This window comes from Oncorhynchus mykiss, chromosome 21 (genome assembly GCF_057628025.1).
Source record: "Oncorhynchus mykiss isolate SJ-2025 chromosome 21, ASM5762802v1, whole genome shotgun sequence".
In the NCBI taxonomy this organism is placed as follows: domain Eukaryota; kingdom Metazoa; phylum Chordata; class Actinopteri; order Salmoniformes; family Salmonidae; genus Oncorhynchus; species Oncorhynchus mykiss.
This window is the reverse complement of record NC_143042.1, coordinates 48,412,501-48,428,117: the sequence shown is the minus strand read 5'-3', so window position 1 is coordinate 48,428,117 and position 15,617 is coordinate 48,412,501. Positions and strand designations below refer to the sequence as shown.

Here is a 15,617-nt window from a genome sequence, read left to right as displayed (position 1 = left end):
GTGTGTGTGTGTGTTTCTCGTTGCCAGGCCAGCTGGTTCTTCTCTCTCTCTCTCTCTCTCTCTCTCTCTCTCTCTCTCTCTCTCTCTCTCTCTCTCTCTCTCTCTCTCTCTCTCTCTCTCTCTCTCTCTCTCTCTCTCTCTCTCTCTCTCTCTCTCTCTCTCTCTCTCTCTCGCTCGCTCGCTCGCTCGCTGTCTTTCTCTCTCTCTCTATGTGTATATATACAGTGCCTTGCGAAAGTATTCGGCTCCCTTGAACTTTGCGACCTTTTGCCACATTTCAGGCTTCAAACATAAAGATATAAAACTGTATTTTTTTGTGAAGAATCGACAACAAGTGGGACACAATCATAAAGTGGAACGACATTTATTGGATATTTCAAACTTTTTTAACAAATCAAAAACTGAAAAATTGGGCGTGCAAAATTATTCAGCCCCTTTACTTTCAGTGCAGCAAACTCTCTCCAGAAGTTCAGTGAGGATCTCTGAATGATCCAATGTTGACCTAAATGACTAATGATGATAAATACAATCCACCTGTGTGTAATCAAGTCTCCGTATAAATGCACCTGCACTGTGATAGTCTCAGAGGTCCGTTAAAAGCGCAGAGAGCATCATGAAGAACAAGGAACACACCAGGCAGGTCCGAGATACTGTTGTGAAGAAGTTTAAAGCCGGATTTGGATACAAAAAGATTTCCCAAGCTTTAAACATCCCAAGGAGCACTGTGCAAGCGATAATATTGAAATGGAAGGAGTATCAGACCACTGCAAATCTACCAAGACCTGGCCGTCCCTCTAAACTTTCAGCTCATACAAGGAGAAGACTGATCCGAGATGCAGCCAAGAGGCCCATCCATGATCACTCTGGATGAACTGCAGAGATCTACAGCTGAGGTGGGAGACTCTGTCCATAGGACAACAATCAGTCGTATATTGCACAAATCTGGCCTTTATGGAAGAGTGGCAAGAAGAAAGCCATTTCTTAAAGATATCCATAAAAAGTGTAGTTTAAAGTTTGCCACAAGCCACCTGGGAGACACACCAAACATGGAAGAAGGTGCTCTGGTCAGATGAAACCAAAATTGAACTTTTTGGCAACAATGCAAAACGTTATGTTTGGCGTAAAAGCAACACAGCTGAACACACCATCCCCACTGTCAAACATGGTGGTGGCAGCATCATGGTTTGGGCCTGCTTTTCTTCAGCAGGGACAGGGAAGATGGTTAAAATTGATGGGAAGATGGATGGAACCAAATACAGGACCATTCTGGAAGAAAACCTGATGGAGTCTGCAAAAGACCTGAGACTGGGACGGAGATTTGTCTTCCAACAAGACAATGATCCAAAACATAAAGCAAAATCTACAATGGAATGGTTCAAAAATAAACATATCCAGGTGTTAGAATGGCCAAGTCAAAGTCCAGACCTGAATCCAATCGAGAATCTGTGGAAAGAACTGAAAACTGCTGTTCACAAATGCTCTCCATCCAACCTCACTGAGCTCGAGCTGTTTTGCAAGGAGGAATGGGAAAAAAATTCAGTCTCTCGATGTGCAAAACTGATAGAGACATACCCCAAGCGACTTACAGCTGTAATCGCAGCAAAAGGTGGCGCTACAAAGTATTAACTTAAGGCGGCTGAATAATTTTGCACGCCCAATTTTTCAGTTTTTGATTTGTTAAAAAAGTTTGAAATATCCAATAAATGTTGTTTCACGTCATGATTGTGTCCCACTTGTTGTTGATTCTTCACAAAAAAATACAGTTTTATATCTTTATGTTTGAAGCCTGAAATGTGGCAAAAGGTTGCAAAGTTCAAGGGGGCCGAATACTTTCGCAAGGCACTGTATATATGCTGATGTCCAACAACTTGTCAGTTGAGAGAGAGAGAGAGAGAGAGAGAGAGAGAGAGAGAGAGAGAGAGAGAGGCGGCCATACATTGTCTCTATCTGTATGACAAGCCCAAATGCTTCTCTCAATGTAAACGTCTGTACTAACTCAACTAAGCCATATCACTCTACCTACATGTACATATTACCTCGACACCGGTGCCCCATCACATTGGCTCTGTACCGGTACCCCCTGTATATAGCCTCCACATTAACTCTGTACCGGTACCCCCTGTATATAGCCTCCACATTAACTCTGTACCGGTACCCCCTGTATATAGCCTCCACATTGACTCTGTACCGGTACCCCCTGTATATAGGCTCCACATTAACTCTGTACCGGTACCCCCTGTATATAGCCTCCACATTAACTCTGTACCGGTACCCCCTGTATATAGCCTCCACATTGACTCTGTACCGGTACCCCCTGTATATAGCCTCCACATTGACTCTGTACCGGTACCCCCTGTATATAGCCTCCACATTAACTCTGTACCTGTACCCCCTGTATATAGCCTCCACATTAACTCTGTACCGGTACCCTCTGTATATAGCCTCCACATTAACTCTGTACCGGTACCCCCTGTATATAGCCTCCACATTGACTCTGTACCCGTACCCCCTGTATATAGCCTCCACATTAACTCTGTACCGGTACCCCCTGTATATAGCCTCCACATTAACTCTGTACCGGTACCCCCTGTATATAGCCTCCACATTAACTCTGTACCGGTACCCCCTGTATATAGCCTCCACATTGACTCTGTACCGGTACCCCCTGTATATAGCCTCCACATTGACTCTGTACCGGTACCCCCTGTATATAGCCTCCACATTAACTCTGTACCTGTACCCCCTGTATATAGCCTCCACATTAACTCTGTACCGGTACCCCCTGTATATAGCCTCCACATTAACTCTGTACCGGTACCCCCTGTATATAGCCTCCACATTGACTCTGTACCCGTACCCCCTGTATATAGCCTCCACATTAACTCTGTACCGGTACCCCCTGTATATAGCCTCCACATTAACTCTGTACCGGTACCCCCTGTATATAGCCTCCACATTAACTCTGTACCGGTACCCCCTGTATATAGCCTCCACATTAACTCTGTACCGGTACCCCCTGTATATAGCCTCCACATTAACTCTGTACCGGTACCCCCTGTATATAGCCTCCACATTAACTCTGTACCGGTACCCCCTGTATATAGCCTCCACATTAACTCTGTACCGGTACCCCCTGTATATAGCCTCCACATTAACTCTGTACCGGTACCCCCTGTATATAGCCTCCACATTAACTCTGTACCGGTACCCCCTGTATATAGCCTCCACATTAACTCTGTACCGGTACCCCCTGTATATAGCCTCCACATTAACTCTGTACCAGTACCCCCTGTATATAGCCTCCACGTTGACTCTGTACCGATACCCCCTGTATATAGCCTCCACATTAACTCTGTACCGGTACCCCCTGTATATAGCCTCCACATTAACTCTGTACCGGTACCCCCTGTATGTAGCCTCCACATTGGCTCTGTACCGGTACCCCCTGTATATAGCCTCCACATTGACTCTGTACCGGTACCCCCTGTATATAGCCTCCACATTAACTCTTTACCGGTACCCCTGTATATAGCCTCCACATTAACTCTGTACCGGTACCCCCTGTATATAGCCTCCACATTAACTCTGTACCGGTACCCCTGTATATAGCCTCCACATTAACTCTGTACCGGTACCCCTGTATATAGCCTCCACATTAACTCTGTACCGGTACCCCCTGTATATAGCCTCCACATTAACTCTGTACCGGTACCCCCTGTATATAGCCTCCACATTGACTCTGTACCGGTACCCCCTGTATATAGCCTCCACATTGACTCTGTACCGGTACCCCCTGTATATAGCCTCCACATTAACTCTGTACCGGTACCCCCTGTATACAGCCTCCACATTGACTCTGTACCGGTACCCCCTGTATATAGCCTCCACATTAACTCTGTACCGGTACCCCCTGTATATAGCCTCCACATTGACTCTGTACCGGTACCCCCTGTATATAGCCTCCACATTGACTCTGTACCGGTACCCCCTGTATATAGCCTCCACATTAACTCTGTACCGGTACCCCCTGTATATAGCCTCCACATTGACTCTGTACCGGTACCCCCTGTATATAGCCTCCACATTGACTCTGTACCGGTACCCCCTGTATATAGCCTCCACATTAACTCTGTACCTGTACCCCCTGTATATAGCCTCCACATTAACTCTGTACCGGTACCCCCTGTATATAGCCTCCACATTGACTCTGTACCGGTACCCCCTGTATATAGCCTCCACATTGACTCTGTACCGGTACCCCCTGTATATAGCCTCCACATTAACTCTGTACCGGTACCCCCTGTATATAGCCTCCACATTGACTCTGTACCAGTACCCACCTGTATATAGCCTCCACATTGACTCTGTACCGGTACCCCCTGTATATAGCCTCCACATTAACTCTGTACCGGTACCCCCTGTATATAGCCTCCACATTGACTCTGTACCGGTACCCCCTGTATATAGCCTCCACATTGACTCTGTACCGGTACCCCCTGTATATAGCCTCCACATTAACTCTGTACCGGTACCCCCTGTATATAGCCTCCACATTGACTCTGTACCAGTACCCACCTGTATATAGCCTCCACATTAACTCTGTACCGGTACCCCCTGTATATAGCCTCCACATTAACTCTGTACCTGTACCCCCTGTATATAGCCTCCACATTAACTCTGTACCTGTACCCCCTGTATATAGCCTCCACATTAACTCTGTACCGGTATCCCCCTGTATATAGTCTCCACATTAACTCTGTACCGGTACCCCCTGTATATAGCCTCCACATTAACTCTGTACCTGTACCCCCTGTATATAGCCTCCACATTAACTCTGTACCGGTACCCCCTGTATATAGCCTCCACATTAACTCTGTACCGGTACCCCCTGTATATAGCCTCCACATTGACTCTGTACCGGTACCCCCTGTATATAGCCTCCACATTGACTCTGTACCGGTACCCCCTGTATATAGCCTCCACATTGACTCTGTACCGGTACCCCCTGTATATAGCCTCCACATTGACTCTGTACCGGTACCCCCTGTATATAGCCTCCACATTGACTCTGTACCAGTACCCACCTGTATATAGCCTCCACATTGACTCTGTACCAGTACCCACCTGTATATAGCCTCCACATTAACTCTGTACCGGTACCCCCTGTATATAGCCTCCACATTAACTCTGTACCTGTACCCCCTGTATATAGCCTCCACATTGACTCTGTACCGGTACCCCCTGTATACAGCCCACTATTGTTATTTACTGCTGCTCATTAATTATTTGTTATTTTTATCTCTTACTTTTCTTTTTAGGTATTTTCTTAACTGCATTGTTGGTTAAGGGCTTGTAAGTAAGCATTTCACTGTAACAGTTGTATTCGGCGCATGTGACAAATACAATTTGATTTGATTTGATGTTCCTCTGTTTGTAAACTCCCTCTACAAGCTAAGTCCAGTAAATGACAAAGCTAGCGTTTAACAAGCCTCCGGATCATTTGTCAAGTTACAGCTATGAAATCTTGTTAACTGAATTAACAGGGATGCTTCTGTTCCTTTATGTGACTTGTCTAGGGACGTTGTACACATTATCCACTGAGCCGTAAAAGTGGCGACGGGATATCTGATAGACTCTGACATTTGGTTCGCCGACGGAAAGTCAGCATGCTCTCCTGCCGTTAAAACTCTCATCACATTGTTGTTTTGGGTCAGACGCTGACTTGAATCCAACAGAGAGGTGTATCAGATGTGATATAACCAACCAGGCCAGACAAGGCGACTGGGATTTGTTTAGCCAACATAGACCTTTATAAACAACCCGGAGTAGTTATTACACTAAACAATTACAGGCATGTCTCGTTAAAAGTCCCTTGTGTTGCTGCTATAAAATCCAGCCACACACCACTGATATAGGTGGATGTATATACCCAAACAAACGTTTTTTTTATTTTTAAAGTAAACCCTTAGGGACTTAATGTAAACTTTCCCTGACAGGCTAAAGCTTGACAGCGATATTCTGTATGTTTAACACGAGACCCATTCAGACTTAACTCAGATTGAGTTGTGTGACACCCCGTGATAGAAAGTGAGGTAGATTATTTATTTGTTGACATTTTTGAACACAACTTCCCCCACTCTCATGTAGTTGACTTACTCAGGATCAGAACATCCCGCCTCACACTCTCGGCTCTTAAAAATGGAAAAAGGATACTTTGCGAGAGGGAGAGCGCAGGTTGAAAACAAGTCCCTATAAAGGGGTAACCGTGAGTCAGGGAATGCTGAAATAAACTCAGCTTCTGGCCAGGCCTGAAATATATAAACTTCCCTCTCTCCGTTGGGAGGGGAGAGAGAGGGTTGTACGGATGGATGGTGGTGCCCCAGTAATTACCGGTTGGTCTCGGTGGTTCATAGGGTGGCAAAGGGCCGGGAAACTTTTCAGTAAATTTCCAGAATTCTTTCGGAAATTTTCCATGGGAAGTTAAGCCCGGGAATTTGGGGAATTTTGCTTAAATTCATCAAAAAAGTTAGATTATAACAGTGAACCTTTTTTTTGTGGGATACACGTAAGGCAATTCTCGGTCTTGTGGCATGTTTTGGTTAAACTATCCCCAATTCAATGGAATCGCAACCCTCTGCTTGCACAGTGCATTCTTCCATCACATGTACAGATGATTCTCAAGCTAGTGCACACTAATGAGATGCTATTGAGCCCACGCTACTACACTGTCTGAGCCAAGGACTTCATGCTTTCTGGTAAGTTTTGATTACAATACTGGGTGGGGTGAATATGTTTTATATGACATACATGATCTTTTGTTAACTAGTAAATAGTAGCCGACAGCAAAGTGTGTTTTAAATCATTTCTACCTTAACCATTTCTGCTAGTTAGTTGTTGCTACCATGTGGGTTTTAGCTTGCTTGAGCCTGCTAACTGAGGAGTGTTAATTCACCTGTTTCCATTAAGGTTTCATTTTAAAACATTTATCTTACAAAGAGGTTGTTTAATCTATCTGCTTAACTATTTATATGTACATGGAATTGTGTTTATTTTTTTACAATTTTTTTTCAAATTTTTACAGGAAAATACCACGGGCATTATCTGATGTGCGGAGACATATGTGAAGAATGCAACAAAGATACAGAATAATCTGGCCAAGTGCATAAAGTTCCCTCAGCGCTCACAACAAGCAACCTCGGACAAAAGTCACTCTGCTTCTATTCTAGGTGGAAATGATGAATCAGACACCTTATCGATAGCAACAGCTCATGGTCCTCCTGGAATCAGATGTTTTTTTTGACTCAATGGAGGAACGTAGTCAGAGAAATGCAGATGAATGTATTGCTCGAGCTGTGTATGCAACTAGTTCACCTCCGATGCTCCCAGGCAATGTGTATTGAAAGAGATTTCTGAATGTTCTTCGCCCAGCATACACCCCTCCAACCAGACATGCTTTATCTACACATTTTCTGGATGCAGAGTTTAACAGAGTTCAAGTGAAGGTCAAGCAAATCATAGAGAAAGCAAACTGTATTGCAATCATCTCTGATGGGTGGTTGAATGTTCGTGGCCAAGGAATTATTAACTACATCATCTCCACCCCTCAACCAGTATTCTACAAGAGCACAGACACAAGGGACAACAGACACACTGGTCTCTACATTGCAGATGAGCTGAAGGCAGTCATCAATGACCTTGGACCACAGAAGTTATTTGCACTGGTGACAGACAATGCTGCAAAAATGAAGGCTGCTTGGTCTAAAGTGGAGGAGACCTACCCCCACATCACACCAATTGGCTGTGCTGCTCATGCATTGAATCTGCTCCTCGAGAACCTCATGTCACTGAAAACAATGGATACACTCTACAAGTGAGCCAAGGAAATGGTTAAGGCGCATGTGAAGGGCCATCAAGTCATAGTAGCAATCTACCGCACCAAGCAAAGTGAGAAGAATAAAGAGAACCACATGGAAGCTGCCCAGCAACACCCGTTGGGGTGGTGTTGTCATCATGTTTGACAGCCTCCTGGAGGGGAAGGAGTCTCTCCAAGAAATGGCCATATCACAGTCTGCCGATGTGGACAGCCCCATCAAGAGGATCCTCCTGGATGATTTATTTCAGGAGAGAGAAGTAAGCAGCCTGAAACCTATAGCAGTAGCCATTGCACGGACTGAGGGAGACAATGCCATCCTGTCTGATGTTCAGACTCTGCTTGCAGATGTAAGAGAAGAAATCCGTACTGCCCTGCCCACTTCACTGTTGCTCCGAGCAGAGGAAACTGCAGTTCTGAAATACATCTAAAAGCATGAAGACTTCTGCCTGAAGCCCATACACGCCGCAAGTATGCTGGCAAGAGCATCCTGTCTGGTGCAGAGCTCAAGGCCTGTGGTGTCATCAATACAGTGTCTCGCCACCTTGGCCTGAATGAGGGCAAGGTTCTTGGCAGTCTGGCGAAATACACTTCCAAGCAAGGGCTTTGGGATGGAGATGTAATATGGCAGTCGTGCCAACATATCAGCCACCTCGTGGAAGGGACTTTGTGGATCTGAGGCTCTTTCCCCTGTTGCCTCCATCATCCTCCAAATCCCACAAACATCAGCCGCCTCAGAGTGCAGCTGGTCCTTGTTTGGGAACACACACACCAAAGCACGCAACAGGCTGACCAATACAAGGGTTGAAAAATCGGTGGCCATCTGAGCAAATTTTAGTATTTTTGAGCCTGACAACGAGCCATCCTCAACAAGGTTGGAAAGTGACAGTGAAAATGAGGCCTCAGAGTCTGACGTTCAAGAGGTGGACATTGAGGAGGTCCAGGGAGAAGACATGGAAGCCTGAGAGGAAGACAACCAAAGCTTTAGTTTCTAGATTATCATTTCACAGATGTTGAAAACGTTTTTGGGAGATGCGATGGATCATTGAGGATCATTCAATATTCCCTTTCTTTTGTTGCTCAGTGAAATAATCCCATGTGAAGAGTCAACTCATTTACTTAAAGTTTAATTCGTAACTAAATCATCTTTTAAATTTCTATTGGAATGATTTAATAATTTGCATGTATGTCTACTTATGATAAGATAAAAGGTTTATGTTTCTGTCTCCATATGATATGGTAAATACAGTGCCTTGCGAAAGTATTCGGCCCCCTTGAACTTTGCGACCTTTTGCCACATTTCAGGCTTCAAACATAAAGATATAAAACTGTATTTTTTTGTGAAGAATCAAAAACAAGTGGGACACAATCATGAAGTGGAACGACATTTATTGGATATTTCAAACTTTTTTAACAAATCAAAAACTGAAAAATTGGGCGTGCAAAATTATTCAGCCCCTTTACTTTCAGTGCAGCAAACTCTCTCCAGAAGTTCAGTGAGGATCTCTAAATGATCCAATGTTGACCTAAATGACTAATGATGATAAATACAATCCACCTGTGTGTAATCAAGTCTCCGTATAAATGCACTCAGAGGTCCGTTAAAAGCGCAGAGAGCATCATGAAGAACAAGGAACACACCAGGCAGGTCCGAGATACTGTTGGGAAGAAGTTTAAAGCCGGATTTGGATACAAAAAGATTTCCCAAGCTTTAAACATCCCAAGGAGCACTGTGCAAGCGATAATATTGAAATGGAAGGAGTATCAGACCACTGCAAATCTACCAAGACCTGGCCGTCCCTCTAAACTTTCAGCTCATACAAGGAGAAGACTGATCAGAGATGCAGCCAAGAGGCCCATGATCACTCTGGATGAACTGCAGAGATCTACAGCTGAGGTGGGAGACTCTGTCCATAGGACAACAATCAGTCGTATATTGCACAAATCTGGCCTTTATGGAAGAGTGGCAAGAAGAAAGCCATTTCTTAAAGATATCCATAAAAAGTGTTGTTTAAAGTTTGCCACAAGCCACCTGGGAGACACACCAAACATGTGGAAGAAGGTGCTCTGGTCAGATGAAACCAAAATTGAACTTTTTGGCAACAATGCAAAACGTTATGTGAGACGTAAAAGCAACACAGCTGAACACACCATCCCCACTGTCAAACATGGTGGTGGCAGCATCATGGTTTGGGCCTGCTTTTCTTCAGCAGGGACAGGGAAGATGGTTAAAATTGATGGGAAGATGGATGGAGCCAAATACAGGACCATTCTGGAAGAAAACCTGATGGAGTCTGCAAAAGACCTGAGACTGGGACGGAGATTTGTCTTCCAACAAGACAATGATCCAAAACATAAAGCAAAATCTACAATGGAATGGTTCAAAAATAAACATATCCAGGTGTTAGAATGGCCAAGTCAAAGTCTGTGGAATCTGTGGAAAGAACTGAAAACTGCTGTTCACAAATGCTCTCCATCCAACCTCACTGAGCTCGAGCTGTTTTGCAAGGAGGAATGGGAAAAAATGTCAGTCTCTCGATGTGCAAAACTGATAGAGACATACCCCAAGCGACTTACAGCTGTAATCGCAGCAAAAGGTGGCGCTACAAAGTATTAACTTAAGGGGGCTGAATAATTTTGCACGCCCAATTTTTCAGTTTTTGATTTGTTAAAAAAGTTTGAAATATCCAATAAATGTCGTTCCACTTCATGATTGTGTCCCACTTGTTGTTGATTCTTCACAAAAAAATACAGTTTTATATCTTTATGTTTGAAGCCTGAAATGTGGCAAAAGCTCGCAAAGTTCAAGGGGGCCGAATACTTTCGCAAGGCACTGCAATGCAAAAAACATCTACATTTAAATGGTATTTGCCGACAAACCATGCAAATATATCTTCCATACACCGGCTTCGAGGGCATTATCACTTTTATGTAATGGGTTACCACCATATTGAAATAATGATTGACATATTTTCATTAAAAACTTGATTTTGATGAATTTATTCATACTATTTCAGCCTGCCACAAGATATAGTCCCGACACAAATCTAGGGTTGCTACCCAAGCCGGCTGGTCGTTCGTTCTATCGTTTTGGTTGCCAGAAACGCAACCCAGTCATTCAGTCTTTTTGTTCTGTGTCTATGGACGCAACCCAGTCGTTCGTTCTAAATGTTCCATTGCCAAACTGGCTGGCCAACTACGGCTAACTTACAGTCACGTCAAAAAGTGCAGCCAGAATAACAGCAAAGTAGCTGCATTTGCATTTGTTTAAGCTGTTTTCTAGTGACATTTATTTGGATACATCCATAACAATGAGCTAATGAGGCGCGATTTCACCTGGCATAGAAAATGTGCTCGCTCATCAGGACATTGTTGTTCAGAGGAGCTAGCCAACAACACAGCTAACACAATCACTTCAATCTGAAGCTGGAAAGACTGCAAACTAAACTAGCTGCACTTTTTTCAATTGACATGTCTTTGTATATCTCCATACAAATTATGCCAGCTGATTCATGATTTCGACTGGCTGAGAAACGCTGCCTGACTGTCTGTCTCGTCCCGACTCCCAACACGCTCATTACTATGGGACAGCTGGAGATCGAATTAGAATATTGAAACAATGTTGCAAATGTCGGAGAGACAGATGTGTATACAAGGTGTATACAAATCTCCGCTGTTGAAAACTAAATCTTAGTCTAAAAGAAATGTGAGATAATGTCTAGATGCTTTTTATAGTAGAGATCAAGTTTATAAATTGCCTGGCTGGGCTGATGAGAGTGGATTGCGCAGTCAAATGGTACCGAGTAAATAGGAATTTTAACATCATAGATTTAGCCGGTGTTAATAACTTGTGGAATAGACACTGGCTGGAATGCTTTTTTAACCAATCAGCATTCAGGAATTTTTAACTTCCATGAGGGCCCATGCAAACCTGACGAGCGCAGACACACACACAGACCAACAAGATCTCATAGTTTCCCTTTGAAATTTCAACGTATTATAAACAAATGTCTATTTTTGGTGCATTAATTCAGCATGGTTGCATGGTCAGAACAGGAACAATGCAGAGGTTAACAGTTTAGTCATTCATCCCGAGTGGTTAAAGTTAGGGCTATGGTTTGGGTTTAATAATTAAAAACGACATGCTGCTACCATCAGGTATCATCATTATGCTTAGTATTCTCGCGGCTTGCACAAACACACACACACTTTTCCCCCTCTCTCTCTCTCTCTCTCTCTCTCTCGCTCTCTCTCTCTCTCTCTCTCCTCTCCCTCATTTTTGCTGGGCTGGCATGTCTCTCTCCCTTCGTCTCCCTTCGTAGTCAGTAATGGCTGCTGTTGTGGTGGTTGTATGTTCCAGAACTCCTTCTCCAGCGTGTTTCACATGGAATATGAGGACCTGGGAGAGGCCATGGACACCACCAAAAGGTAAGGCGATAACATCTAACTATTAAACATGTATCATTTGAAACTGGTTGTCTAATATAACAAATATGGCTGCCATGTATCTAGACATAGTTGGTGGATGGGATGAGGTACTACCCCAATCCAATGTGAAGGGCTTTCAATTTGAGAATTACTAATTGACAATCATTATTTACAATGATTATGATTTAAACTTGGTAAAATAAATGAACTGCGTATTCGCAAGATTTGAGGGATTGTGTTTGTAGGCCTATGAAGATGGGGTGGGGGAGGGGGGAAGTGAAAGAGAGAGTTCTCCAGCAATGATCTTTGTGTAGGGCCAGGAGTTTTTCCAGGTGAAAGGTAATGTGGTCAGGAAAAGCTCCTGACCCCAACTATGATGTTTAGTCAAGACCTCTCTGACTTTAACAGAGTTGACTCTAGTTTGAAGAAAAGTCCTACATCATCCCCCCTTGGCGAGAGCCACAACATCGGATCCGGAGCTTACGGCCCTGTCCCTAATTAAAGGACCCTGATATAAAAACTCTTCTATGAACCCCTTTTAAGACACATTTGACAGCTCCTCCATCACAATCTGTTTAGGAGCAATCTATCACATTAAAATGCGAATTTTCTTTCCCTTTTGGAAGGCTTTCAGAGATGGCCTAACAAGCACAGGCCAAGGGCCCAGTGGAGAGCTACGGACTTGTTATGCTGCCTGACTGGCTGGCTATGTTGGGTGCCCACGTGGGCAGCTAAACTTCATGTCTTAATAAGTAATAGGGAGGTCTGTCAGGAGATGGAAAGTCAAGTGTTGACTATTAGAACAATCAGTGAGACTTCCTTCAACTTCATGCCTTTTTTTCACAAGCTGTCCAAGATCAGGGTCTAATGACTTGGAACTCAACTGAATTCAACGCAATTGAACTCAGTTTAGGTTAACAACGATTTGTCTTCTATTTATCTAAACCATTCTTAGTAGCAAGAATAAAATGGCTGTACTATGTAATAAGTACTAATACTAATACTAAATAAATACTAATAAATTAATATTAAATAAATACTAATAAATAAATACTAAATAAATACTAATAAATTAATATTAAATCAATACTAATAAATACTAATAAATAAATATTAAATAAATACTAATAAATAAATACTAAATAAATACTAATACATTGATACTAAATAAATACTAATAAAGTAATATTAAATAAATACTAATAAATTAATATTAAATCAATACTAATAAATACTAATAAATAAATACTAAATAAATACTAATAAAGTAATATTAAATAAATACTAATAAATAAATACTAAATAAATACTAATACATTGATACTAAATAAATACTAATAAAGTAATATTAAATAAACTAATAAATTATTGTTGCTGACTAGATGGAATCAGAAATTGTCAGTCTTTTCTGCCTTGTAGTAGGCTGTTAATGGACAGTGTGGCATTTGAACTAAAGATCACCTGAAGGTTATGGTTTCGTAAGGATTGGGTTCAGACCACACAAGCTAAATCTCTTCACCAACTACCAACATCCCAAAAATCTTAAACTGGTGTGAGCTTATCAGATCTATTTAACTGGGGAGGAAAGACAGACAGAGAGGGAGAATGAGACGGGGAATGAAATGGAGGAGGAAATGAGATGGAGAATGAGAGTGGTTGACTACTCATCCTCTGATAGGGGAAATAAATATACCTTACATAAACATTTGGAGGGAAGGTGAATCCATCACCCTGATCCTGGGGGGTGATTTGTTCTCATACGTCTCGGAGCCCGCCAGGCGTCGGAGCATCTACTGTTCACCTCAGGCTTTATCTATCGCCACCTCACCCACTCTCATCTCACAGCCATTAGGATTGAATGTGGGCGGGAGCGTGGGTAGTGGGATGGGTGTGTGTGTGTGTGTGTGTGTGTGTGTGTGTCAGTTTGCCTACTTGTCTGAGAGAGTGTGTTCTTCTCTACTGACAGTAGAGAAATGGGGAGAGACAGAAGGAGAGATGCTCCCAGGCAAGAGTTAGAGACAAAGAAACTGAGACATCAAGGAGGACAGAAGTGAAATGAAACAGACGCGGTTGCTCCCCCCCCGCCCTCCCCAGCCCATTGTGTCTCGTTCTTTTACATTCTGGCTTGGCAGACCCAAACACGTTCTACTCTGTTTCCATCTTCTAATGGGCCAAATAGGTTGTTCTGTGTATACTGTAGGACTACTCCTGCCTGGGGAGCCAGTCATTTGTAGCCTTCTGCGGGGGCCCAGGGGATACAGCTAATAGCATGATGTTAGCTTTGACTCAGTGGTGGGAGGTGGTTTAGGAGCAGGCGCACGTACACACACACACACATACACGCACACACACACCGTATTGACACAGTTTACTTGCCAGGTGCAGCGTTGATGAGAACACACTGTGATAGTTAGCCCAAAGACTGAATGTCCAAGGAGTCTTTTTTAGATGAGGACAGAACAGAACAACTTCTCTGCTTTACTCTTTGTTCTGTTCTGGAATGTTCTCGTGGAGGTGGAATCCAGCCCCTGGTGTTAACCTGTTCTCTCGTCACACACACACGCACACACGCACGCACGCAAACAGGCACACACACACGCACGAAAACAGGCACACACACACTATCCTGTCCAGTACCATTCAAGCCAATTCCATCACATTCTCCAGCTGCTCAGTCTCTCTCATCAGTTTCTATTACCATCTAATCATATCTAGTCTAGATAAAGGAGAGCTCTGATGTGAGAGTTTTAATGATGACCAGCACACACACTCACTCTCACACACACATCAAAGGAAACAGTGTGCCAACCATATTGGAGCGGACTGTTTTTGACTCAAATCCACTGGAGACGTATTCTTATTCCTCTACACTCACTCACTCACTCACTCACTCACTCACTCACTCACTCACTCACTCACTCATAGGGCACCAACAACCCAACAAACATGACCACATTGGCACGATGGGCCAATGCACCTTTGCTATTTAATAATAATACATTTTCTAAATAATTAATTTCTTACAATTTAATTCAATGCATAATTGCATGATTTTCAAGTGTTAAAGGTATTTGACACATTGTATCAGATAGACAACTGAGTTGTTACTATCATACAGATATTTTTTACAAGAGAAACTGTTAAGTTTATATAACTATACTGAACAAAAATATAAATGCAACATGTAAAGTGTTGGTTTCATGAGCTGAAATAAAAGATCCCAGAAATGTTCCATACGCACAAAAAGCTTATTTCTCTCAAATTTTGTGCACAAATTTGTTTACATCCCTGTTAGTGAGCATTTCTCCTTTGCCAAGAT

At 43.0% G+C, this 15,617-nt stretch overlaps 1 protein-coding gene across 5 annotated transcripts in view; it reads left to right on the top strand.

The window, feature by feature from the left end:
• Positions 1-15,617, top strand: part of LOC110500730 (cGMP-specific 3',5'-cyclic phosphodiesterase) — a 106,046-nt gene that overhangs the window by 59,091 nt on the left and 31,338 nt on the right. For all 5 annotated transcript variants that reach the window (XR_016490376.1, XM_036958213.2, XM_090214856.1 and 2 more), the window contains exon 8: positions 12,231-12,298. Coding sequence is in view for 4 of the 5 variants with exons in the window: in XM_036958213.2 (XP_036814108.2) it covers positions 12,231-12,298 (68 nt within the window). In the remaining variant the exon portion in view is untranslated. The remainder of the gene's footprint in view (positions 1-12,230; positions 12,299-15,617) is intronic.